This window comes from Anabas testudineus, chromosome 23 (assembly GCF_900324465.2).
Source record: "Anabas testudineus chromosome 23, fAnaTes1.2, whole genome shotgun sequence".
In the NCBI taxonomy this organism is placed as follows: Eukaryota; Metazoa; Chordata; class Actinopteri; order Anabantiformes; family Anabantidae; genus Anabas; species Anabas testudineus.
In genome coordinates, this window is record NC_046631.1 from 6,603,031 (window position 1) to 6,630,975 (window position 27,945).

Here is a 27,945-nt window from a genome sequence, read left to right on the forward strand (position 1 = left end):
GCCGGCAGAAACCAAAACAGGTTTGGTTTGGTCAAGATCTAAAATAAATTTCTAGGTGGAAGCCAGAGTTTTAATTACTGTGTAATCAGTAGGCATTCAGTGAACTCTGTTCCTCTGGGTTTTTTCCTTGCCATGTTTGGCCTTGTTTCTTTTTTTATACCTGTCCATCTGAATTCATTTGACTTTCTCAGTCAGACTCCCGTGCTTCTTTACCTGGCCACGATCCATGACAGAGAGAAAACACGCTGGAACAACAGATGTGCACGCAAACACAGTCGTACAGATGCAACTATTTAGACAAACCAGATGACCCCATATCTCTATCTGCTATGGCCATAAACTTAAATCCCATTTAATCAAAGCACTAACCGGTTTAAAGCCCTGATACAGTCATTAATCACTTTTTAGGTCAGGAAATCAAGTCATCTTCTCTTTCCTGTCTTTATTTTCTTTGTTTGTTTTTTTTTTATCTGTTTCATTCTGTCTGGGTCCATGTGTGTCCTTTCCTCCCTCTTTCTAATTAGCTTGGTGATTTATTCTTTTTGCAGATGTCTCTGTTTTTTTCATTTACATCTGTGTATTCATGTGCTGGGAGAACTGATGGTGTACACCCCATGTGGTGCTATATACTACTAATTAAAATGTATAATAATCAAAATTATAACCATAACTGTTCATTATCCTATGAAATATACACCATGTCTGTAAATAGGTGATTTAAAAATCTTAAATCATCAGTTAATATTCAGTGCCATATGTGCAATACTGAGCTGGAATAGGGAAACCTATATTATTGCTATATGTAATATAATAGAGGTTGCACGTGATGAATTATCTCTGTTTTACTCTTATCTTTGAGTTCATAGTTTGCTTTTACGGCCTGTACAGCTTTGTTGTTCTGGTTCATGCTCTCATGAGCATCATCTGATAAATCCACTAAACGCTATCTGCTCTGCACTAAATGGCAGACAAACAAATTTAACCAATAGCCAGTGAACATGGTGAAGCATTTGGACACTAAAGAGCCAGATACAGTAATTCCCTTAGTATTTGGTAGATATAAAGAAAGAGCTAAAAGGAGAGATGATATTGGTGTTACTTTTGTAGGATGGCCAGAGACCTGACATGCAGTAATGACTCTGCTTGGTGTGTTTCCAGCAGCTGTATTAAAAACCATTTTACCACCTTACTCTCTATCTTTCCCCCCTAATGACTAAATCCTGTTTCATGGTCTCCACCATTACTACATTGCTCTTCTCCCTAATGCGATAAAATAACAAGTCAGAGAAAGAATGTCTTATCTGCCTCTCTGTGCAGAGTGATTCTTCCCTCTCAGGATCCAAAGAGATAAAGTAATGCTGAGCAAAAACAATAAGCTCAGATTGCCTTGCTTTCTAAATTGACCTCCAGACCTGAACCAATAACCTACTTGTAAAATCCCACCTCCATAACCCCTAGCAGAGTAGACAAAGTTGAAGTCATACAGTATTAGCCCAGAGCCCACATACATTATACTATTCCCTCTGTGAGGAGTGCACCGTGAGGTCACCAGAGCAAGTTATTCAGCACCGGAAATGTCCTGTGCCAAGCAAACATTAGCCCAAGGAAGTGCAGTGTTTTTAAGTGCCTGGAAGCTGTAATACAGATGTACTGTAATATTCATTTGCATAGAAAGTCTGTCTGTTTCTCAGAGTAGAAATCTGGCAAACTAGGAACCATGACAGGGTCTGGAACTATTTCAGGCAGTAGGTGATGAGTTTTTGCATACCGGAGTGTTCCTATACAAAGTAATGTCGAGAATATATATGATTTTAGTCACTTTTTCTAAGTCTGTTGAGAGCTAAAACACATTTTCTCACTTACTTTTATTAGTTACTAAATATCTTCCCATAATGAAATAGATTAACACCCAAATTATATTTGAATACAATCACAACTGATTCTAGGTGTGTCTGTATTAGCAAAAAGCATCAGTACTTTATTTCTTAATGTTTTATAACTATATTTTAAAAAGATGAATTGCTGACATTGGCCGTGTCTCGTCATTTAATATTCCACATGATGAAGAACTGGAGGCTTATGAATTTGCAAAGGAATGGCTTTGTCTTTGAGATATTAAGGTCAATTTCTTAAATTGCTTCAAGATGCTTATTTCAGTGTTACTACACCACATTAAACCATTTTCAGTGTGGTTTAGCGTTGCTTTGGTGTGCTGGTTAAAAGTTTCCTTTACATTGTGTGGTGCATCTGGAAATATATTTCATTATTTAATGTGGCTTTATCTGTGTAGACAGAGTCTTGCTGCCATGTGTCTGTCTGTCCAAACAATACAATAAATATTTAACTAACGATTTTGCAAGATATGAATGCTGGAAATTGTGTGTATTTGTTGTTTGTCTAATGCTACAGAAAATGCATTGTTTCAAAGTGAAGTCCAGAAGATGGTTTCCATAAACACACATAATCAAAGACTGTGTGGTGACAATAAAAAGATACGCTTTTCCAAAGACATTATTTTTGAGCAGGGCGAAATATTTGAATCCAACAAAAACACACTGAAACATCCTGTTCCACGTTTCTCCTTTGTCCTTTTGTCTTCCTTACATCTGTCCTGTCAGAGAAAAAAAAAAAAGGTTTTAAATTACTCTTGTAAAAAAAACTAGACAACAAGGAAAACTAGAGCCAATGAAGCAGACACACACACACACAAGAAAGAAAGTAGCTGGTAATGTATCTTAAAACATCAGTGCCAACTCTACTCAGCCTCAAAAATGTTGCTCTGCCACTGTCCGCTGTTGTATGCAGAGTAAACCCACATGAATCCATCGTGGAAGGAGTAAAAGTAATATCTTGGCACTTTGCTCGGATAATTGTCTTTACCTCCTCTGTTCCAGTGAGGGAATGATGATGTGTTCTTTAAGTATTAGAGTCGGAGTGCGGACAATATCAGGGGACGACTGGATTAAATCAGATCTGAAAAACCTTCCAATACCTTGATTTATTGTTCTGCTGTCCATGGTGAATCAGTGTAATCTTCTCCTACAACATCAATCATTTTGATCTCTAAATGTATCCAAAACTAGTTATATCTGTACAGTCTCATATTTACCACCTACTTCAGGCTAAAGAGTGTTCGGCACAAATGTGTTCTCTGGCTCTGAATTGTCTTAAGTTGAATTTGGTTCAATCGCTTCAATATTCACAATACTCCTGAGTGTTCAGTACTTCGTTCCATTGTTTCCACCCTTTTTCTCATGAAAACTGTGTAATGGCCCTGTCCAACAGGTATCAGCCTCAAACTGAAAATCCCCAACTTGGCCTTTTCAAAGAGTAACTTTAATTTACAGTAACTGAGAATCCAGTACCAGAAATATAGTGAACCATACGAATGGACACAAATCTACATCACTCTAACAGAAAGAAAACACACAACAAATTGGGGTCCTGAAAATCTAAAGGCTAAAGGCTCTAAATTTAAATGTAATTTTAATCAAACACAACAATGATCTCAGTCTATGTAGTGGGGTAATGCAATCCTCCAAGTGACATTGCTCCATTACGCCTCCATCAATCTCTTTTAAACATCACTGACTAGTCTCCAACATACACAGTAGCTTGTGTCTCAGAATAATCAAATTACATTGTTGAAATCAATATCCCAGCACTAACTGGGGACTGACATGCAGATTGGGATTCTACCAGACTGCTGCTGTGAAGAGAAGAGCTGAGCCAGAGGGTGAAGCTGGAAATTTACAATGTCCACATTCAAACAGTCACCAGCAGTCATGAGCTTAGGAGAGTGATGGAAAGAATGAGTTCCAAATACAAGTGAGAAGTTTTTTTACAGTGTACAGAATTCAGACATCCAGAAGTAACCTCACTTACACATTTACACAAGGTGCGTCTCGGGTAGTTGGATCACACATAGAAAGAGTTAAATGCAAGATGTGCAGGATGTGTTGTGTCTTTTTTCAGTGAGAAGGCACTGGACCGCGCAGCCAGCCCAACTGTACATATGTAAGTCTGAACACAAGTGGTTTGCCGGACTCCTCAGAGACTCATGTAGTTGAACAGTTGTGTGTCTCAGCTGTCCACTCGTGGTGTTGGGTCTAAGATTAGAACCTCTGCTACTTTGATACTTTTAATGACATAACTGAGACAAATGAACAGACAGATGGTGAAACATAATCAGTTTACTAGAACAGAAGATCCAGCTGAGTGCAGATTGGTGACACTGTAAAAAACACTGACAGAGATATAAATTACAGTGGTCACTTTCTGATGTGACAGTAAATCATTTATTTACAGTACTACTGCTGATAAGTTCACACTTTACTCTTTTGAAACCATTACTAAACGATCGCTCCACTGTGAACACATTATTCATCCTACTTGGTGTCAGCCAGGGCTCATTGACAGGACCGAGACCTTTTGCACTTCCTCTTATTACCAAGGAGACCGTAATGCAAACACTGTCCAAATGTGTTCTTATGCCAATGCATACCACAGCTGCTCATATATCCTTTCACATCAGAAGACTCTCGGGATTCCTCCTGCCACTGCTGGACAGACAAATGAGGACAAGGGAGGAAAAACATGCTGAAATAAAGGAGAAGTGAGGGAACTATCACAGTAAACGTCTGTTTGATGAATAGATGAATTCTATACTTCTGGATTAAATGCTGGGCCCATTACTTTTTGCCTTTTTGCATCCTTTGAGGAAACACTGATTCCTGCTTTGTGTTAGGTGTATCTCTACACTCCCTAGTTCAGTCGGACTAGGTTGATGCATTTAGATCTTTAAAAGTCTGATTCATGTTTGGTTTCTTTTTTCTATCCACTGACATTTGGAAATGATGGAATCACAGTTACCACTGCTTTCCATTATACATTCACTCCACACAAACCACTATCTGGTTTGGTTTTACCCCATTTTCCAACACTAATTTCTAAGTCATGTTGCGCAGGCTTTGCTGTATCTCTCATGTCCCAGCAGGTTGGTTGTGATTGATCTGTGTTAACTTCTGCAGGAATGAAATTGAAGAACACATAATATCAGACCATAATCACAGATCACGTACAAACATAACTCATGTACCGGTCTGCCACGACAGACCAACCTCAGCTCTTTCCCTGTCTCTTTTTCTGGCTCAGAGTTTGTGGTATTATTACCCAGAATTCTTCTAATATGAATTGAAGCACAGTGCTGGACAAAGACAAACAAACCCATGCAGCTTTGGGAAAGGACATAATCATTTGCAAATGCACAAGTTTCTTTGTACTGTCACTAACATAGCAAACACTGTGGTTTTTGGACATAGATTTTGGAAATGTGTAGAGCTTTATTACTGAAAATGAAATATGACTACGCTTAAAAGATCCTCATCAAGTGTAATAAGAGAAAGACAACCCCTTTATAGCTCCTTGTTATTTGGTCTTAATGAATACACGTTTTTTCTCTCCCTCTCTCTCTATTATTTGTAAGTTACATATCTGTCCACTGGGAACACCAGTCTTTTTTAATTACAAGTTAATTTCTCATTTTTAAAGAACTTGGCTGTAGTCTTAAGATAATATCCAACTGAGCTACAGTTTCCCAAAGCATAGAGCCTTTTTACACAGATGTGTAAGATGTGGGAGTCTCATTACACGCAGATTTAAAGTCCAATTTAGCATGGACATTGATTTGCTGGCAGCATGGAGAAAGTAAGATGGTTTGAGAATTCCCATGTTGTAATCTGTGTTGATGCACTGAGTGAAAAAAAAAATAAATGGATTTTTAATGCCTGCAACACAGTGCGATGCAAACAGTGGGAATAAAGGTTGTAACAGACAGACAGAGGAATCTGTGTCTGTAACAAAACTGACATGATGCATATGAGGGAATTTCAACAAGAATATGTCAGATTTTGCCTAAAAATGTGAATTGAGTGGGCTGCACTCATTCAAAGTTTAGGCAAGTCTTTTACTTGAAGGTCAGCCATGGTGTTATTTATTCACAGCATGCAGTCAAGAAAAAGAAAGGTGCTGTTATATTCATTGAAAACTGTATTTTTAATTACTAAATTACTAAATTACTAAAAACTATCTATAACCTCCTCTACAAACCTTCGTCACTGTTGCAGACTAGTGGTCTGGCAAGCAAATTTTAACTCAGTTTAACTGCATGTTTCTTTAATGGGGTCTTTGGAGCAGCTTTTTCTCAGAGGCTGCAGTCTGTGATTTAATAGGACGACGGCACCATAAACCTCAGCTGCTAATGGGAGCTGTGGTGTGTCAGAGAGCTCTGATGCTGTGCCACTTTCTGGGCGACATATTAATGTCACCAGCTGTTTAGAGCAGCTGTCACTCAACAGTCCACCAACACATGAAGTCATGCATAATTTCTATGAGCATGTATTGAGCCAAACTTGATACTGCAGCTTATGCCATAGAAGGTATTATACAGTGTACAGATCCTCCTCTAGCCTGCAGTATTTGTCAATCAAGTGTCTTACATTCAAACATTTACTAAATCATGATCCGTGCCAGCTCTTGCCACAGTATTTCCCTGATGTGAACTTTCCATTTGTACATCTCATGACATGTTTTAGTGAGATACCTTTTCTTTTTCTTTTTTTTTTATGTGGAGCTGCTCAAGGATAACAAGTATGAACAAATCAAGCAGAACTGAAAATGTGAGGATTACAACAAAACTGCATCCTTTGAAGCTCAATGTTAACGCACATCACCCTTCATAAGGTGTTGAAATCAGGTTATTAATAAAGGCATATATCTTTATGCACACAAGTGCTGCAAAATATTCCCTGAAATTCTATTAAATTCAATTAAATTAGAACAACAGTGGTAGCAAAAGTAACAATTAGCTACAGTATCAGTGCATCTGGATCGATGAGTCTTTTTGCCCAGCTGAATCCACCATTGCCAACAATGCTGCATACAAATCATGTATACAGGAGCATAAATAATAGTCTCACTTGTTCCAACATTATATCATTAGATCAGAACCAGAGAAAGATTCATGGATGGACAGTGTGCATGCATTTGCACAGGTGTGCCCTCAACTTGAGTCGTGCGTTGAACAAAGAAATCAACAATAAGTGATGATCTACACACTGGAATTCAGATTATACTAAGGGTTCCCACAGATTGGACCGAGCCCAGTATTTCAGTTTGTGACGGACAAGACAGCTGGTAAAAATATCCAATTGCACTGCGTGTACATTGTTGAGAGTAATGACATCTGATGCCATAAAATACAGAAAGAGCAGTCAGTTCTAAATTAGATTTTTTTTTCTACTTTTGTTGTTCTTATTTTTCTTTAGCTTTCTTCTTGAATTTTTTGTCTCATCTTGTATGAAGACGTTGATGAATCGCTTCAGTGCTCAGGGTATTTTGGAGTCAGACTTCTGGCACAACCTGTCTTGTTACTCAGGCAGGCAGGGAATTTTATTTTAAGCAAACCTCCAAACAACACTTACGTGTGTTTAGATAATCAGAATAAACTCTATATAAGCAGGATTAGAATGAGCAGTTTATGTATAATCCAGATGTAAATGTACTGTGTTATGACAAACTTATTCCACTTCAGTCAATTAGGCAGCAGATAGCCAGAATGGAAACACTCTTTTATTCTCCTCATCCTCACTTTCATCTTTTCTCTTTATCTTTCTTCTTTATCTCATTTGTCTTCCTTTAATTTTCCCATTTTCCACGTTTATCCTCTCTTCTCACCTTTTGTCATTGTCTGCCATCACCACTCCTGCATCGTCCCCTAATGTGTCTTTTTCTTATCCTCTCTCTGTCACCGTTACAGACCAGCTTTACCTTCTACAAGGGAATGGAGAAATAAGTGTTATTTATCGTTGGCATGTGTGTATGCCGATTACTCTTACTGTGTGTGAGCCTGGATCCGGCACACCTGTTTTGGTTAAACAGATGTCAGTGGGGAGCTTAACCAATTGTCTGTCACGCTTTGCCCACATTTCAAAAAATTAAGGAGGTCAACTGAGCAAATTGGAGTCAGAACTACAGATACTGAACCACACTGTGTCTCTTTAAATCCACTTGAGTGTGTGTTATAATGAAATGCGTTGATAACGTGTCTACTGGTGATTTACCATGAAGTAAATCATCTGCTGAAAAGGGTTTCCCAGCGCTGACAAGCTACCCAATGATAATCTTAGAAAACTGCTCTTTGCTGTTTACTTGTAAATGAACTAATTTTGAGGATACATGGTTGTCATCATACACACAACAAAAGAGCAGCTGACTGGTCAAAGTTAAGAATGATGTCGATGCACAAGTTCCCATGGACTGTAATGGAGGCAATATAAAGAGAAACAGAGGCAGACCTACAGCAGAGGACTGAAGTGAAGGAATCTACAGTTGCTCTTATTTTGTAAGCATCATGTTTCTCATCATGGTTTAACAAAGAGGCTATTGTCCTATTTGGTATGTAATCATGTACCACTGACTTGAAATAATATGAATGAGTCTGAAAGAAGTGGCAAATGTTGATCCTGAAAATGATTTGTCACAGATTTATTTCAAAATATGCACCAGTACTTGAGCAGTCTTTCAACGTCTCCAGTGCTATACTGGCATCGTATATGCTAAAATGACCAGCAAAAAGTGTGTGTGTGTGTTTTACAGAGCATCTGCTGGACTATAAAGTCTTGTTTGACACAGATTACAGAAACTGATTTTATGGTCTTTTATGGAGTTTGAGTAAGTTTGGTGTTCCAAACTTATATTCTCTCTGATGATTTGATCAAAATTACACTTAATTGAGTTTGCGAGCACAAAAGAAACTTACGCAGTAAAATCTTTACAGCCCCTAGAGTTCCCATCACATATTAAGCAGATGAAACTGACTACATGTGCTACAGTAAAGCAGCGGCTGATAAAGCAGTATTGTTGCGTAATTCAGTTTTATTATTTTGAGACTCAACTTATTATTACAAACTTTTATATACATTCAGGTTTTAACATATAGTAGCTGCAGCTGTAGCAGGAGGGGCATCCATGAATCCGAATTCGTCCTCTATGCAATGCTGCATGGTATGCTGTGTACTGAACAATATATATCTGCATGCTTGCATTTCAGTTTGCATGCACTGTGCATTGCACAACTTCGCTTAAAGACTAGCCAACATTCCACACAGCTGAATAAGAGGTCAAAGGTCACCAAAGGAGCCTGTAGCTGACCCCCCCCCCAGGCTGCATATTTTTACGATGATCTTAGCATCTGCTCACCCTCACTCATTTCTGTTGAGCATATGTGTTTACCTCATGACTAACACACAACGTGAATGAGTAGTTAGTAATTTTTTACACCCATATTTCTTCCTTTGAAATGAGTCTGTCTCTTTTGCTTTCCTATCTCTCTGTAGTGTCCATTATCTAATCAGGTCCCATGGCAGCTAAGTGTTGTTTTTGAACACTTAATTTCACTGTGAAGTAGATTTAATTCCTCAATAAATCTCTAAATAATGGGGTCTGGAGGATTTGAGATTTTTTCTTACTGCATGAGGACTGGATGAACGTTGTTGGGTGATTTTCCAGCTCTAGGTTGTAATGGCTTCACTCAGACTCAGCAGACAGACAGGGAGTCATATATACTGTATATACATATATACTGTAGGTACATAACAAATATTTTGCTTTTTTTTATAAGGAGAGTCAGATTATGTCTTTTGTGAATTTGATCAAAGAAGACGCCGGCCTTCATTGTCCTTAGAAGGCCGGGTATTTGCATCATTGTAGTTGGATATTCCCTTCCGCTCTTCCTCAGTCTGAGCTCTACTCTGTAATTTTGGTTTTTGGGGTGTAGGCTACTCCCTGAGCACCAAACAGAAAACTCTTCATTCTACAGAGAAACAGCTCCAAAGTATTTCTTACCACAGACAAGAAAAATAGAACTTGTAAAAATAAGTTGTGGATATGGTGAATCTTGCAATAAAAATTAACTGTGCATTTTCAGGATGGCACCACTAACCATGGAAAATTATAGGCTGTCTCTGAGGTTTTTACATTTTGGAAAATGGGGCAAACAAAACAAAGAAAAGTAGAAGGCTGATAGATAAGCTTCGTGCTAAAGAAGAAATTTTCCAGTTCAAAACTGAGGAAAAGTAAAAGGTTTTGAGCATAAAACATTTTGTTTACTGCACATTTTAAACTGATCATCTGACAGTCAGTTCCTACAATTTGCCAACGTTCTTGTTAAAAATGTATAACCAATTTGATCAGTTATATAGTGTGACAACAAAAACATCGAGCATTGTTCTCTTCATTTAACTTGAGACAAGGGAGTTTTCACTGATCATCTTAACTGTATTTTTCAAAAATAAGCAAATATAGAGGTTGAGGCCTGCAACACACCAAAAACTCAGTCTCTGTGGCAAACTTTGTTAGAAACTTGTCAATCAGCACAAGAACTCGAGGGAAATTTTAGTATGTAAGAGCCAAAGTGGAAACCCCGTTCGAATGTGTCGAGCTCTCATCCAGTATTGTTTTTAGACACTGCCATGCTACCTTGAGGAGTTTAGTCACATAGATTCTGAATTACTTCTAAATTACTTTGGAAAACTGATGCCACCTATTCAATGTCACTCTACTGAAAAACCACATAACATACTATGATTTCCTTTAAATCAGCTAATGATGTTTGTATGCGACCAGTGTGCTGAGCGTACATATAGAACATGAAGACATTTTATACAACACTGAACACAAATTTTCCAAAAGACCAAAACTGACAGAAACAACAAACGACAAACAAAACAGAGAAAGTGGGAGACGACAATCTTAACCAGAGAAGGCAGCTTGTGGCAGGATGTGGCTGTCTGTGGCTGGGATGAAAGGGGAGGAAGCCAGGCAGCTGCACACGCACACACATACCCGAAGTGAACATGTATGTAAATGAATGGCTCTCATCTGGCTCTGGTGGACAGATGAAGTTAATTGTTTCCATCTTTCCTCAAAGTAATCAAATTACACTCCACAGTCATACATCATAGGGTATTTCCTTCTTTATTTGTTTATTTATTTTGAACCTGAGGAGTTGCACAATGTTACTTAAAATCATCATAATACAAACCAAAAAGACAAAAGACTCAAAGTGAATGAGACAAAATAGCCACAAATACTATCAAAAAGACTCTCCACATGACTACAATGTGTAATCAAGATTAAATCTGGAGGCTTTTGAATCACTTAGTGGTACAGGAATCAGAGGGAAGTAGAACTTTATTTACTAACCTTTGCAGTATTCTAATTTGCCTCCATACACTTGACAATGAAACTGTTCCACAGTTTTGTGGACAGCAATAAAATAGACTACAAAGCAGAGGACTAGCTCTCTCCCCAGTGGAAACAGGAAGGTTGTGGTAATTGTACTCTAATCCCCCGAGACATGTGCACAGTGTCCTCGGATGAATCCCACCTCACAGGTCATGAAGAGTCACATACCTGTGATCATTTAACTCAACAAAAGCTTTTAAAGATACAAGCAGGGATTTCTAAATGTATTTTAACATATAAGCAGTTTCTCTCTTGATTTATTTCCACTTTCTCTACCACTCATGGCTCATACCCATGTTTTACTGTTGCAATCCAAAATCATCCATGTGAACAAAGACACTGATTCAGCAGGATCCAGTAAACTATAATTAGACTGGGCAGTTAAGGTGAAAAGCATTAACTTAAGTTGATTCAGCCTTAAAGTTAGTATTGAGCTTTGCTGGCATTATCTCTCATATTATTTAATGGCTTTTTCTTTATAAATGTTTTCCACCGATTTTTCCCCACAAATTAACATTTATATGAACTGACATACAGTCATTGTTGAACAAGCTTTATCACAGATGGAAATTAGTTTCAGCAGCATTCTTTCATTCATTTCATTTTGCAGACACAATAGAAATCCAAAACACAAAATTACTTATGTAAAAACTATAAAGATAATAAGAACAATCTCTTATAGTAAAAAAACATCATTAAAGTGAACCGTATGTTAAAGATGCATAATAAAACCTAATTGGAGCTGAAAAAGCTTTAGCGTCCACTTCCCTTTCAAGTTCCTATGCAAGTTTCCATGCAGTTGTTGACAATTAGTTCCATTTTACTGGACACCAGCCTGGTGCACAGACTAGTTCCTTGTTATAGGAGCAGCACGACATATACTTTCCTCAGCGGCATATAAGACCTCGTGTGGAACATGCTGCGTCTGTGTAAAGTAATGAGAAAAACAACATCAAAGGTAGAAAGAGGAGAAGATGCCTTTTTAAAGGGTTAGGCCCCCACATAAAATGCTAAATTACACTGATACCTGTCTATTTATGTCAACTGACAGCAAGAACAAGTTGTTTCAATTTACATTTATCAGTATTTTAAACCACATTTGCCCTCATTTTACATCATACAGTAAATTCCCCCTTTAATCTTTCATTTAGGATCCAGTATAGCCTGCAAGAATACAATAAAAATGCCCATAAAATGTGTCCTTTATATTTTGGTTGATTATACACTATTGTCCATAGACTTCCAAAATGAGGTATGAGAATAAATGAAGGCATTACTTCATTCCAAAGATCTGCACTGGCAAATCTCAAATACCCTGCACCACTCGATTTTCTTTTTCACAAACACATGTCATACACTATATTTAGATCAGGTGTTGCTTCCATCCAATAAAACCAAATAAAGGAGTTGCATGATTAACTTGGATTAGACACTGTGACTGCAAATCAGGCACATACATGCTGCATGGTATATTGTATTGCAGTACGTAATCCAGTAAGTCTAAATGATAACCTTGCCTGTGTTTGATATGATGGACAAACAACATAAAAACTGTACTTATCATTTACTCCAGTCTGTTTAGAGACCCTGTGTCTTTAGGCAAAATGCAACATACAGGACATGTACCTGATGCCAAACAAAAGAATATTGTTTCATATAGATACATTACAATGTATAAGGCATACTATCCTCTGATACTCTCTGTGTATAACATTATCCATCCTTATCCATACTGTATAACTCTGCATCACAGAGCCTTATGTACACAATATATCACGTCTTTCCTCTTCCCAATAAATCCACTTCAACTCACACCTATGGCTTTAGCTAGAGACTTGAATACTGAAAACAGCTGTCCATTGTGTATGATGTCTTTTGACTGGAAGAACCATTTGATTCAGTAGTCCAAGCTGGAGGAGGTATTGTGGAACAATGCCCTGGATTCTCCACAGAGAGCCTGTAGAATTACATCAGACTCAAAGTTTGATGAAATCAGTGCTCAGTTTCTCATTGATTCACATTTGATGGTGTCTACTCAGCAGTATGAAGATCCAAGAATGAAGACAATTAAGGGGTTACTGTAGATTAAGTGTCATCATATCTCTTAGCATTTCATTTTATATACAGTAAGGTAACATTTTGAAAGACACACATCTGATTTTAGTAAAAAAGAGATTCAGTCCAAGTCTCCATTAAAGCTGGTTTCAAGGTTTTAAGAGACTTTAAACATCTGTTTATAAATTGTCTCCAGGCGCTTTGTCTGAAGGACAAAGTCAGACGAGAAAAACCGTAACAGCAGATTACGTCTATGGAAAAATGACACTGCACAGTGTGTCATTAGACCTATATTGTTATCCCAATGCCCAACTGCACATGAAAGACAGGAGGTGGCAGGGTTGTAAGGTTACCCCCAGTCCCCAAGTTGTATTTGTTGTGACTACAATACAGCAGTAAAACCAAGATCTGGACACTGCGCCCTAAAACTTTAACAACTTTTTCCAAAGGTCTGTTTTGTACATGGGCTAGTTAGTGGCCAAACACATGCAGGACATGCAGACACTATGCTATATGCAACATATCCAGCTGTTGTAGATTGTTAAACTTAACAGTCATGTGAACTTTGACCAAAAGAAAGAAAAAAAATCCCACGCCAGCACTTGTGGCTGGGTTTGATGGGAACATGGTGGATCAGTGTCAGCAGATTTTCTTGACTGGGATGAAAGTGTTAAACAACGTCTGGTGACTCTATGGTACAGTTTATGTCAGTGATTTCACTCTCACAATACTCTCAAACATCCCCCTGCTATTCCCACGTACTCCCCTATGTAAGACTGTCTCCCCTAATTATGTTTTATTTATCCAAAAATGGTAACACTAGGGACGGGCCTGCATGAATGAACAATTTTCTCAGAAAAGAAACTGGAGTCTGCCAGGTTTCAGAAGTCAGTGTAACCAGACAGTTGGAAAGGATTCAAGGTTAATTTGGAAAAGAGCAGAGTAATATGCTCAAATTTAATGAGGAGTGGTAAAATTTGTTCTAGATAAATAACAGGTTTAATTAGAGAGGCAGTCTAATTTGTTCTTTCAACAGGTATGGCATCCACTCTTGATCTCACCCCGTTTTCATTTACACATACTCACCAACAATGAAAAAAACAGCACGAAAAAATTGGCGGGTGAACGTTGATCCTTTATAAATCCTCTGTGCCAAGACAACCAAATTCAAAGCCAGTGTGCAACCAGTTGTCCAGATATGGTTAAAGTAAAAATGATGCTCAGGAATGCTTAATATGCCTGTTTAACCAAAAAAGGTCACACAAATCAGTGTACTGTATCATGTTAGGGGTTGTTTCTGTTTGCCTGGTGTGTCCTGTCAGAACTTTTATTCCAGGTCACCATAATAATGGTACACTCACCTTTACAGATTGATGTTGACAGAACTACCTTAATGGAGATTTGGATTTCCTATTGCCATCACGTGAATTCAGGTGAAAAAAGTTGATCATTGTTAAAATCTGGATCCATCTGGTCTCTGATGATCCGTCTCGACACTGAATGGCCCATAAATAGCTTTCCTCCGCCACCTGCTGGCCTTTGTGCGCAAGTGCGGAAGCGGCGCCGTTGCTACGGCAACCACAACACTGCTATCGTCCAGAGAGATCTGTGATTTGGTTTTGCTAACATTAGCTGTAACAGCTGTAAACTACCTTTAAACTACCATCAAGACGTCACGACAGGTGTAGTCCTGTGGTTTTAATAAGACGGCGGAACGGGAGAGTGAAGTCAAGCTGTTCAAAAGTAAGACGTTTCCATGTTTCTTTAGCTTAGCAGACAAACGCTGACACAAATCATTCTCATTAGCTAGTTGTAGGCAGGTGGCTACCTCGATAGCATCATTAGCTATAGGCTTTGAGTGGGCATTGCGTAAATTACTTTTAGCAGTGTGTTTTTTAATCAACAAATGCAATAGAAGTCTCTTAGTTTCTGTCAGTGTTTTACCTATTACCTATGCTGTCATTAGACTTTTCAAACACCATTAAAGGCTAACTTAGTTGGTTAGCGTTAGCTAGTAATAAAGTCATTGATTAGCAAGCTAGCTGTTAAAGATGTTTTAAGTATGTATAACTAGTAATAAAGTTTAACAACTGATAGCTTAAAAAATGTCAATCAAGTAAATAAATAAGTCAGGATTTTGATTTCCTGAAGCCAAGGACTTCCTAAATATTTCACAATTAAAGCACAATTATTGCAAATATTTACCATTGCTACCCAGAGTACTGCTGTTTATTTTGTTACCATATTATTATTACCTCTGTCAACAATAAATATTGAAGCCTCCCAGTCTCCCCTTTCTGGTATTTCCGGTTATGCGTGCAACCTTCAACATAAATGCTTTTATCAGTTGTGTTTAAACATGGGAAAAAGTCGTTGATGCAAATTAGACTGTGACACTTCTACTGAATTACATTTTTGCATGGATACCCACAGCCTGTGGCCACTGCTGATGTTGATGTATGGTCGTCATTGCATTGGCTTTTCTCTGCTTGTTGTCTTCTTTAGTTCAGTAATGTGACTGTCCCATTGTTTTGCTCTAGTGAGTCTATCAGAAGAGCAGCAGGACAGCAGGCCTCCCAGCAGAGAAGAAGCAGAGGTGGAAGAGGAGAAAGGACTAGAGGAGGACATCCCTCTAGTGGCTCTTGCACCCGATGTTTCGCTCCCAGAAGAGCAGCCTTCTGCCAGTGCTGATGTCTCTGCTAGTCCTGTTTTCCAGTGGTTAGATGAGGTAAAACTCATATATATACATGAATCTAGTCAAATAACTACATTTTATGCAAATTGCATTTAGCAAAAATATTACATTTGGCAGCTGTAGTGACAGCATTCACTCTTACTTAATGTAAAAATGTAAAAATGTACAAGAAACAATTATCAATGATTTCAAAACAATGCACAGTCTACAAAGAAGCTAATCTAAATTGATGTTTATAATAGAAAATTTGGTAATCTTGATTTACAGGATGTGCCGTACAGTGTTTACATGAAAATGTAAGCCATGAATACTTGAAACTTGAAATGATCAAGTGACAGGTCATTTTTTTGTTAACATAACAATGTCTTAAACAGACATAAGTCACCAGTGCACCATTTGATATCTTCATTGTTGATATTAACTCGTTCTTTTATTGGATTGCTTCATTGAATCAACACACCTCACTTAACCCATTTATTATGGGCATGCAGCACCTCACACACCCTCACACTGCAGTGTACACAGCCATGTAGTCAGAACTTTATTCATTTTTTGATATAAAAAGTGCATATCTTTTTGGCATGACAGTTGAATATGAATGATAGAAAAGATCAATATTGTACACACACAAAGCTCCAAATACACACATATTTACTATGAATGCTAAGAGTAATGCACAGTCTTTGTCATTGTTTCATATCAACAATCATTAGACCTTGCACCGTGTGACCAATGTACTGTATTATATAAAACCTATCATACCTCACAAAATAAAATAAATACTGTACACCTCCTTGAAGTGAAACATTTAAACCCCAATCCTTCTCATTCACAGTGTGTATAAAATGGACTAAATGATGCTATACAGTTTTCTAACATTAGGCAGCAGTGTTGTACAAATGATGAACCACAGTGGCTTTTTTTACACATGAAAACTGATGCATGGCATTACAGGACGTGCAGTAGTTTAGTGCACTCAGATCTATGGGTGGGAACAACATTTGAAACAGTTTTTGTTCTTGCAACAGTTTCCTACTCCATGGCTCCTGGCAAGTTGTATATAATGTATGGGTATTTGTGAATTTCCCAATCTAAATTTTTTTTAGGCTGCATTTTTATAGTGGGGCTAGGATTATTCAGTGTGCATTTGTATGTACTGTACATAGTATAGAAAACTTTAGGGAAGCTATTGAGTACTACTTCCTAAGGAGTGTTGTGTATCACTGCCTGTAGTGTCCTTTTCTTTTTTTCTTTTTTTTAGTTTGACTCTGACCAAGCCAAAAGTCTTTTATAATAAATTTTAGACACACTCAAAACTGTTTCATCAGCTCTCATATACCTCACTTGAGTGGCTGCTGTTAATTATGAAGCCATTTAGAGTGGAGAAAATGATAGCTCATTAGTTTTTACTACAACTGTGTGCTGTGTCTTAGCTGGGTTTATAGCAAGAGGCAGCAGAACAGACAGTGGAGAAATGTTAAAGAAACTGTGAAAAATCCGTCATGGTAACCCTTCGTGTAATATTACCGCCCTTGTAGCAGAGTGGCCTTTATACTGCATGTGTGTTATTTCATTAGTTCATCATCATTCATAGTCCATTGTCTTTAAGTATCCTCATTTTAATCCAACATTTTGATGACCATACTCACTATGGTGGAAAAAAGTAATAGCACAATTAATTTTTTTTACAATTACTTCTGTTATTACTGCATTCAAACTGTCTATAGGGCCTGGAGTCTTTTGGTGTATATGTATATGCTAGTATGTACATGTACATGTAAATGTTTGCAAGCATGACTATGTGAATGTGTATGAATGTCTGAGTCTAACTGGTCTTCCATTTTCCTATTCTCATTGTGTTTTTCTGTCTGTTGATCTGACTATACTCGTACATATTTACTTGTCTTTTTACGGAGCATAGTTCTTAGGCCGTATCATCATCTTGACAGTTTTGAAGGCCTGCCTGTAGTTAGTAGGGTAGTACTCTGTGGACATGTTGTGCCATGTACCCCAGAAGATCCCGTTCCTGACTCCCTTGTACCTCTTGTGATAGTACTTCCCGTTGAGGTTAGCAGACATGCATGCATCAAACCACCAGCCAGAGCTGTAGTAGGCACCGCAGTTTCCAGAGGGGTACATGTCATTGTCGCGGTCAGGCGTGGAGAAAAATTTCTGGTCATGGTTGAAGTGCTTGTTGAAACTGATAGCGTTCCCCGCAGTCCCACTACAATGACACATCAATATAGAAATGTTGCAATCCTTATCCTTATGAATATTTGATCATGCATGCATTTACAGTCTAATGTACCTGTATCCACTGACAGACAGCCGGTAGAGTAGGAACTCATTGGACACGTAGAACTGGTCATACTTTGCATATTCCCGGACACCCTCAAAGTCCTCCAGCTCAATGCGCAGAATCATGTCTTTAGCTTTTGTCAGCAAGTGGATATGGTCATTGCCCAACCAGAACTCACCACCTCTGCTGGGACAGAGGAGGGGGGTAATGGAACAGACAAAATGAGAGATATAAAAAGCTCATACATTTTTACACTTGATTAGAAAGTTGATATATTTACTCAATCTGGATTCCCTATTGCCACAGGGAAAGAGATGAGATAGGAAGGAGATGAAAGGGTAGAGTAGTGTGTTAGTAAAAAAAGAATTAGAAGAGACATTATTCTTTCAGTGGGAGGTAATATTAGATCTGTAGGCATGGTTATCAAGAGACTGTCATGACTATTTCCCATATAAAACATCTCTACAGGAACAAAGATGAAAATAGAGAAAATTAGCAGAAATTTTATCCCACTTATAACTGCACCTATAGTAGAAGTGCAGTTTTAAAACAAAATGTAGTAAAAATGCAAGCATGAGAAAGATCTTCCACTCCCTTTTTACCCCTGTTTGCCTTTCTTTTTTTGCTTAAATTGTGAATTTTGGTTGGTAAGTGTATGATCTGTTTATTCTGTTTTACATGCTATAATCAATCCTTGATGGTGAAAACAGGTGGTGATAGTGAGAACAGGTGTGCAACATTAGACTCTCCCAACAGTGAGTGACTGGGCACTCTCATATTGTGGAAAGAGGGGTAGAACTGCACTGTAGCAAAAACATTTAGTTGAAATCATGAATGTGCATGGGTGACTATGGATAAGCTTTTATTGACTGTGGTTAAATAGGATTCTCAAATTAGAGGCTAGATTTGTTTTTTACACTGTAGTCTCTTAAACAATTTACCAGTCTAGCACACCCCTATTGCTACTCCAGTAAATGGTGCATTCCAGTTATGATAAGGTATAAGGCCAGCAACTTGCCTCTCAGAGGCTATTTGGCAGTTTGACGTGAAGCCATATGTTGTTTTCCCTTCTAGAAGTTTGTGGTTTGCCTGTTTCATTTTTTTTTTTTTTTTTTTTTAGCTTATGTGCATGGACTACTGGTTTCAGTGCATTTTTTTCCTGTGCTACGCAATATAACTTCACGTTACATGCCCTTTTACACATGTTTTTTTTTTTTCTTGTGCATTTTGACTGTTTCAGTGATTGGTAAATTTGATTTGCTTCGGTTTTAGAAGATCTTTACCCCCCCCAAGCCAGGCATAACTTAAGACCTATCAAATTTCAGACCATAACCAAGGCAGGATAATACCTGATGTTTCCAAAGCCCTTCTTATACTCAGCCCACGTGCGGTTGAAGCTGACAGAGCCATCGAGTCGTTGCTGTATCACAGTCCAGCCACCTCCGAAGGATTCCATGTCACAAAAAACTTCAAATGTCCCATTGCGAGGAGCAGGTGTCACACGATACACACCATTCTTCCTCACCTCCAGTACATTGTAGTCTGAACAGTCCTGAGGGGCTAAGATAACTGCGGGGAGATAGGGAGGAAAAATATATAAAAAGAGGGCAAATGTAAAGGAATGTGACAGGATGATATTCAATAATCTTTTCACTTTGTTTTGGCATTTTCCTCTGCCCAGCCAAGAGACTATAATAGAAACAGCCCCTGAGGCTGAGGAAGACTGATGAAAAGAGAAGAAGAAAAGAAAAGTAGATAAGTTAGTAGGAAATCCAGCTTGAACTATTGTTGAATTTCTCATTCCTGCACTAATTTCCTGGGAATGTATTCAAATACAAAACAGTCCAGTGTCTTTTGCTGCCAGACTTTTCCAATGACTTCACAAAACAATCACTTGTGGGAGTCTGCTACAGTCAATTCAGTATATGATCAAACATGGAAAATAAGTACATTAGTGAATACTGTCTCTGTCAGTAATGATTTCAGTACATACATACAGCCTATTTTTTAATTTCACAGCTTTATCCCCCTTATCTGAAAATCACATTGAGAATTAGGTGTCTCTAAGAAGTAAGTTAAAAAATAAAGGCTACTGTTAAAGGGTAGGTCCATGTGCTGCAGCACAGGCCCATTACATTCACATCCACTGCTTTCTGAGATCTCCTTCCTCATTTTTTCCCATACCTGTCCACTTACAGTATTTCCCTGCCTGTTGATCTTGTCCCCTGTGTTGCACTGCAGGCCACTGACCCAACTCTAAACCCAGGTCCAAAAGCCTCTGTCAGTTAGCATTTGGGAAATGAAAGGAACAGACTTGTCAAAATGTGGGAAAGTATAAAACTGGATTAGAGAGGTATACCCCCTCTCTGCACCTGAGGCCTAAATTATCCTGACATTGGGCAGGCAGCACATGGAGTTTGTTTGACGCTCTCCATTACTGATAGAGTTTTGGCATACTGTTAAATTTGCCTAGTGGTTTGATAGATTATTAAAGGGCACAAGTAGGAGGGTCTGTTTCTAAGGAAGGGATATCTACAATAGAAGTAAATAAATGTGTTGATACTTCCCGGCACCTTGTATCCTTATGCAAGGTTAGGTTTTCTGCACTCATCATTAAATTGAAAGTCATTTGTAACTTGCACACAGTTTACAAAATAAAATCACTGTTTGTCTATTTGCTTTGACTCTAGCAATCTGCTGGATTTTCCTGTCAGATTGTACAGGCTACTTCTTGTGCAAAATGGCTGCAAATGGTAGATTACTCCATGGGGAAAGTGGTCTAAGAGTTAAGTGTGAGGTTGAAATTTATTCTTTTCACATCCTTTGGCATTCAAAGTATTGACCTGTAAATTTATTTCAGTGTCTATTTCATTTGAAGTGTCCCCATGTCCCCATTTGCCCCATCTGTCTGACCTGGCTGCCAGTGTCTCTTGACAGACAAGAACCATCTTATTTCATTGCCTTTGGCAGCATGCCTGACCTAAATAACTCTAATATCAGCCACTTACTGATGCCCAAACGACTATTGGCTTATTGGCTGTCTGACTGTTGAGGTGACTGAATCAAATTAATGGCTAATTGGCTTGCAGATTACTTTGCCTCCCTCCTTGCTTACTAACTTCCATAATTTCAGAAGTAGTAGTCTGCACTCTTAACAGCTGATCATTTGGATGACAGATTGACTGACATGCATTTATAGATGACTATGACTTTTTGGCTGCTTGAATACCTCATTGCCTATTTGACTGGAGACGGATAAAGATTGGCATAACAGGAAGACATCTCTGTTATCAAATGTGTTCTGTGACAACCAGTACTCATGTGAGATTAGCACCTGTGATGGAAGGAAATGTGTATCCAGAGTGATAGTATAATCTTTCCTCACAAAAGCCTAAATGAAATACTACTGTCAGTTTTGACGGAAAGAAACTCTTGAAAAACCAACATCCTTCCTTTAGGAAGTTGTGCAAAATTGCAGACAAGCAGTTCCTGAAAATGTAGCACAGTAGGCATCCATTCTTTTTGTTTATAATTGAGTTAATGTAGCTGAACAGTGACATGAATTGCTATCTATTCACCTCAAGGACTCAAGTCTTGCAGGAGTAAAAGTGAAGATAAGTGTTTGCAGCATGGATGAGAATTGGCAAAGAGGGTGAAATAAATACTTACATCCCCGTGAGCTGTGAGTGATACAAGCATCTTGACAAATTTATTATTAGTGAATACCTAGTAATAAACAAATTGCAATCCTGCACTGACTCCTGCTATGTTTGGGTACTGTAGGTTGGTTTTAGCTAAATGTTCCTTACAAGCTGAGGTCTTTTTTCTGATTGGAACAAAGTTGTTTGGCTATCTGGTTAGAACTAAATACACCTGTCTCAAGACAGATGTTAAAAGATGTCTCTTGATACAATCTTCAGATGATGTGGTCACCTGGCATGTTTGCTTGTCTTGCTTAGAATGGAAACAGAATTTAAATTTGTTTTGTGCAAATCTTTAATGTTTAATGGTTATTTAATGACTTAGCAACATTATGACAGCTGAATAGTTTATTAATCAGTCAACAAAATCATTTTGTGAGAAACTGCATCACTAAGCACTTCTGACATTGCGATAAACAAATGGAAAACATCATTTTACTAAAGTGTTTTTTCACTAAGTTGTGTTAATAGCAAGTTCAGCATCTGGCAGTAGTTTTTAAAGATTAAGAAAAATTACCTTTTTTCATTATTTGTGAATGTATTTTTTGATTTAGTTGAATAAAACAGCAGTTACAGCATTGTTTATATGTTATATGTTTATAAGTTATACGAAACTATAGCCATTCCATTGTAACAACAGCTGTCTCTTGTCTACCTCTATTAGATTCACTTCTGACACGATCAGGCACAATTTACTAACTTGCAGCAGAATAATTTGCCAGTTCTTGAGCTTAACATGACAGACTGATGCACAAAGACAAGTTTTACTGACCCTGTGTGCCATCCATGACTAATGTTGGAAAATCCGCCTACATTACTTCTTGGGGTGTTCGCAAGAGATAATGACAGTTAGTTGTTGTATGCAGGAACGAGTACTCAAGAGCATGACCTCCTGAATAAGAGAGGTAAAGGGGGAGGCAGAGGAAAGGCACTGCAAAATGGGATTAAAGAGAGGGAGACGGGGAAAGTTAGGGCAAGAGAAGATAAATGAAAGAGTGTGCAAGAGAGAGAAGGAAAAGCACAGATGCACTTAGGATGTATAATGGAAAGATTGCATGATTCAAGGACAGTTAGAAGAAAGAGGCAAATTTAGGAGAGAAATGCAAAAAAGAGCTGAAATGCTGAAATTCTCTTCACACTACTGTCCCAGCTAATCTACTTAGAAATAAGCTCACATCTGTTTTCCATATAATAGCCCCAATATAGTGTCACATTTACGCATGCTGGATCAGGATTATTATTCGGTTTCAGTCTAAAAAGTGTCCTGAGTTTCAACTGCACCTTCATCCAAATGATCTTACGTCATTGTAAGAGATGTTTGTTTTTCTAGTTTGCAGTTCCTTCTGATGTTTTGCACAGTATTCTTAAGATTATATTCCCTTTAGACTTTTTTGTACTTACACTTTATAGTACTATAGGAGCCAAGTATCTGTCTCTTTTCTCTATCTCCCCTTTTTTGAGTTACTTCATATGCAGACTAGTTGAATACCATACTTTAGCACTTGAATTAGTTGTATATTCTCATTTTGATTTTAATTGTCATATGGCTTCACATATGAACAGTATGATCTTAATCTTAAACTATTTTGCTGTAGGAATTTGCTTTTTACAGCTTCAGCTTTTTATACTCAACAAGTGATGTAGTAGACATGGATAGCTGTTCTTGGCAAATTAAACAAATGAAAGACTACACAATCTTATTAAAAGTAATTTTCTGATTATACAAATGTTATTCACATTGATAATGGTGAAGTTATGTTACAACGAACCACTTTGTGCTGTTGACAAAGGCAATGTCAGCCTGGAAGGTGTCATTTTCCATTTCCCAGAAAGACAGACCTCATGGGTGAAGGTGACCACCCAGTGTTTAGTTGTTTGTAATGATTACAAGTCGCCATGTCCACTTAGGCTAGATTGGATAGATCTAATGCCAGATAAGTCACCTCTCAACGACCTCAACTGCTGGACATGTCTGGTATGTGCTGGAGTTTCATTACATAACAACATCTGTGGTGAACTTTTGGAAATAGAAAAGAACAGAATAGGAAAAAGGACCTCAAGATCATATTCCATGAGATTACAAAAAATACATTAAAGGAGGAAAGAAGAGGATAGATATCTTTGAAGTAGCAAAGATAGAACAGAATAGGTTAAGTTGAAAGAGAATACATATACAGTATACTGTAGTAATTAGCTGAAAAGATGGAGAGGGCTTTCATGGTAAGATGGAGTAGAACAAAATGGTGGGGGACAAGAGAATCCAAAGTAACAGACTAAAGAAGGCTTACAAACCAAATTGTAAAAGCAGACTTACACTGAGGACTGTTCTGTACTGCACACTGGTTGGTGCACGTGGAGCTGAGCTTGTTGACCACTCCAGTGAGGTTCTCCACCTGTCTTTCCACCATAGCCTGCACATTGTCCATGTTGAGCAGGTTGAGCTTCTCCAGACGACCCTGCAGAGAAGTGATGTGGGACCGGGCGTTGCGCAAGCTGGCTGACATCTTATTCAGCTTCACCTGGGAACAGCCAGAGTGGTGGGAAGGAAATTACTTCTGTGCACCGCATACAAAGCAGGTGGATTACTGAAGTCACTAAGCTCCTTCATTGTTTTATCAGCCAATTTGAATTTTGGAATAGAAACTGGTCTGCGTGATGGTTGGCTGTCTGCCAAAGTGGCTGAGAGTCAACAAGCTTACCAGATAGAGCAGAATTTACCACCATTTGGCTGGTTTCTAATGCTGATTCCCCACCCAGTTTACAGTACCAGGAATTTTCCCTGGAGGGTTGGTGCCAGGTAGGACTAACATCTGGTCAGTTTACCTTCCAGCTGAGTATGTTTGGCTGGTCAGATTTAGGTACTATATCTAAAAAGTTTTAAAAAGCCATTTTAGCATGTTTAGATCAGTGTCACCAACATTTTCACAAGGCTGAAAATTATGCCAATGTACTGCAGATTTAATGGGTTTTGATAGAAAAACAGTATCTGATGCAGTGCCACAATTGCACTGGTTGTATTGGCTTCTAAATAATCTTTACATAATGTACTGTTATTGATTTACAGTTTATAAAATGCCTATTTTCTTTCATATGCAAACAAGTAAGTTTTACCTACCCTCATTTGGATTAGGTTCATATAGCACATACTTATTATACATAGATATTTATTATACTTACCTCCACATAAACATTCAGAAAATGTTTACGTGGAGGTTTTGTACTGTTCTCCACTGAACCAATCAGCACCTAATGTTTGGTACAATCTTTAAAATCTTTTTTTAGTGAGAGTAAACTGCTTCTTACCTGCATCTCCTGCATAGTGCTCGGGCTTGGTGTAATTTTCCCCAAAATAGAACCTTGCCCTGGTCCAGTACCATCCACAGTAGCTCCAGGGACCATTCTATCTCCTCTGTCCTCTTGGCTAGACCCAGTTTGCACCTCCTGTCTTGCCAAGTCCAGTTTCACTTCTTCACCAGCATCCCTCTGTATCTGGTCACTTTGCTGATGTCCCAAAACTCCACTGCCCCGTGCCCCGCGACACTCCTGGCACCCGCTCTTTAACTTGTTCACTACCTCCTTCAGGCTCTGCAGTTCCTTCATTGTCTTCTCTAACAGCCTGAACTGTTTTGGCAGTTGGATAGTGAGGGGAGGCAAGGTGAGCTGGTAAGGGCAGTCCTCCCCCTCATCTGTCCCAGAGTTCCCGCACTGCCCCAAGGGTCTAAGTTTCATGGGACAGGAGGCTGGAGTACCAGATTCAGATCCCAAAGTGTAGAGTCCGCTAGTGTCCCATCTGTGTGAGTTGAGGTTAATGTTCGCTGCCCAGCTGGTGCACGGCATCAAGGTGGCTGTAAGCAGGAGAATGGCACAAATACCACGCACAATTGTCCTCATTTTTCTGTGTGAGATTTGTAAAATAAAGAATTAAGTGTGTGTTAAGTGAGAAACCAATGAAACCACTAATATGAGCTTACGGTCAGTGTGTATAGTGCTGTGCGTGTATGTGTGCAGTTGTCTGCATGTATAGTATGTCTGTGAATGTGTGTCTAATATCCTTTTGGTTTGAGAGCGTGTGTGTGAGTGCAGCCTGCAGGAGGGAGAGAGTGCAGGGGAACTGCTGCTGCCTCAGATAGCTGTGTCATTAATATCAGGGCGAGTGAGGGAGAGAGAGAGGTGGGAGAGGGAGGGTGCTGAGTTAGAGTGGTTGGGAGGGGCAGCTCTATTGCGTAATGCAAAACACCATTTCAGCAGCATTGTGTAAAACCATAGAGATTCACACAGCAATTGTAGGAATGGAAAGGGAGTGAAAAAACAAAGATGAGAAGGAAAGGAGAGAGAGGCAGAAACGTAGGTGAAGAGAGAAAAGCTAAGTCCTCTGCCTGCAGTCAGTGCTATGTGCCGTCCTGCCTCTCTCTTAAGTCAGTTCATTTCACTGATGAGTCAAATGACTCACAGGAACTAGCCACTCAACTAACAGCCATTTGATGTTTTTTACGCATTGCTGTTTTGTTTAGTTTTTTTATATATTGCGTGTTGGCAAAATTTGAAGCTTCATCCCTTGACCCAATTTATGTTCCAAAGCCTTACTGAAAACACTGAATCACTTCCACGAGTAAGTCTCAAGGTGGGCACAATTACTGTAAAATCCATGGTTAGCAAGCAGCAACAGTGGAGAATGTTTGTTTCGAGTAGTGCAAACTTTTTATTTTGACTTACTGGGACTGTTCTTGCAAATCATGCAGACATTTTTAGATTTATAAAACAGTTTTTCCTGAAATATTCTGGTTGCTAAATACATTTAATAATATGAATCTTATGTTTAATGGTTTCCTCTGTTTTATATTATGTTTGTTCTCAGGCTCCAATGAATAGTTACACAATGGTATAGTTCATTTAAAATGTATTAAAACTTTAATTGCTGTGATGTCACATGGATGGATTTATGAATTGGCTTAATGGTCTGTTTAACAAAGCAAACGGATAATGAAGTCTTTATTAATGAACAAACTTGTTATTGTACTGTATATAGTGCTGATGTGCTAAAGTGGTAATTTATGGGGTTTATTAGCCTGTCAAAGCTACAATGCACTTGTACTATCCCACAAATATTATTCAGACATTAGCTAATCAACTGAAGCATTTTATGCAAATGATTTAAGCACTGAGAGTTATTAAAATGAATTGTTTATTCTACTGAGCCAGAGTTGGCGTCACTGCACCCATTGACTCACTCTGGATGTTACCGTACTTGGAGTCTTGTTGTAAACTTGTAGGAATTTCATTAAGTTGCCACTAAATGTTTATAGGACGTGGCTCTTGTTTCTTTATATCATTATATAATGTTGTGCATGACCACGGGTCATGTAATTAAATTTTTTTCCAGGATGTTAGATGTCTCATGCACATGTCATATTTCTAGAGAAGTGACATAGTTTCAGTAATTGATTTCTTCTCTAGAAGTGGCTCTCAGTCCTGAACACTCCAGAAAGGAAGATATTATAGCACAAGAACTTCTAACAAAGTGATTCAATCTGGCTGTAGGCTCAACTCCAATTCAAACAGTCAATATGAGAAAATAAAGGTAGAGATACACACAGAGATGGTTCTCTCTATCACTCAGTGGAATGCAGTGCTGTGCCTCACGTCGTTGGTCATTATTTTTCTCCCTCAGGGTGCAGAGTAGCCCACAGCTTCTTTTTGTTACACACTTCACATACCTGCGGCACCACACATTCATATTACTGACTTTATGCTGTTGTTCAGTAAAGATTATATGTCAGTATCTTCAAATATGTGTGTGTGGTTGAAGAGTAAAGTAAATGGACAAATATGTGTATCCACATATCTGCATAAATATTGTTCAGTGATTGTTCTCTATTATAGCACTGGAAATC

At 38.4% G+C, this 27,945-nt stretch overlaps 2 protein-coding genes across 3 annotated transcripts in view; one reads left to right on the forward strand and one right to left on the reverse strand.

The window, feature by feature from the left end:
- The first annotated feature begins 14,960 nt into the window (after positions 1–14,960).
- The window catches only part of ccdc146 (coiled-coil domain containing 146), a 41,012-nt gene continuing 28,027 nt past the window's right edge, over positions 14,961–27,945 (forward strand). The window contains exons 1-2 of the mRNA XM_026363710.1: positions 14,961–15,102; positions 15,900–16,087. Of these exons, the coding sequence (XP_026219495.1) occupies position 15,102; positions 15,900–16,087 (189 nt within the window). The 5' untranslated portion in view covers positions 14,961–15,101. The remainder of the gene's footprint in view (positions 15,103–15,899; positions 16,088–27,945) is intronic.
- fgl2a (fibrinogen-like 2a) lies at positions 16,583–26,179 on the reverse strand. 2 transcript variants are annotated; one of them, XM_026363712.2, is made up of 5 exons: positions 25,358–26,179; positions 24,369–24,573; positions 19,703–19,922; positions 18,363–18,539; positions 16,583–18,278 (listed from the first exon to the last, which is right to left on the reverse strand). In XM_026363712.2, exons 1-5 carry the CDS (start codon positions 25,943–25,945, stop codon positions 17,963–17,965), a joined length of 1,506 nt encoding a protein of 501 aa, XP_026219497.1. In that variant the 5' UTR covers positions 25,946–26,179; the 3' UTR covers positions 16,583–17,962. The 2 variants fall into 2 exon arrangements, with proteins under 2 accessions (XP_026219497.1, XP_026219498.1); XM_026363713.2 differs by having other exon boundaries at positions 18,363–18,536; positions 25,358–26,178.

What these genes read in the sequence shown, in the direction of transcription:
- fgl2a (XM_026363712.2), bottom strand. Translation starts at nt 25,945, where the DNA reads ATGAGGACAATTGTGCGTGGTATTTGTGCCATTCTCCTGCTTACAGCC. An exon ending in GCACTATGCAGGAGATGCAG is followed by an intron (nt 24,574 to 25,357) that starts GTAAGAAGCAGT and finishes GGCTGTTCCCAG; the next exon opens with GTGAAGCTGAATAAGATGTC. An exon ending in AGTACAGAACAGTCCTCAGT is followed by an intron (nt 19,923 to 24,368) that starts GTAAGTCTGCTT and finishes ATCTCCCCGCAG; the next exon opens with TTATCTTAGCCCCTCAGGAC.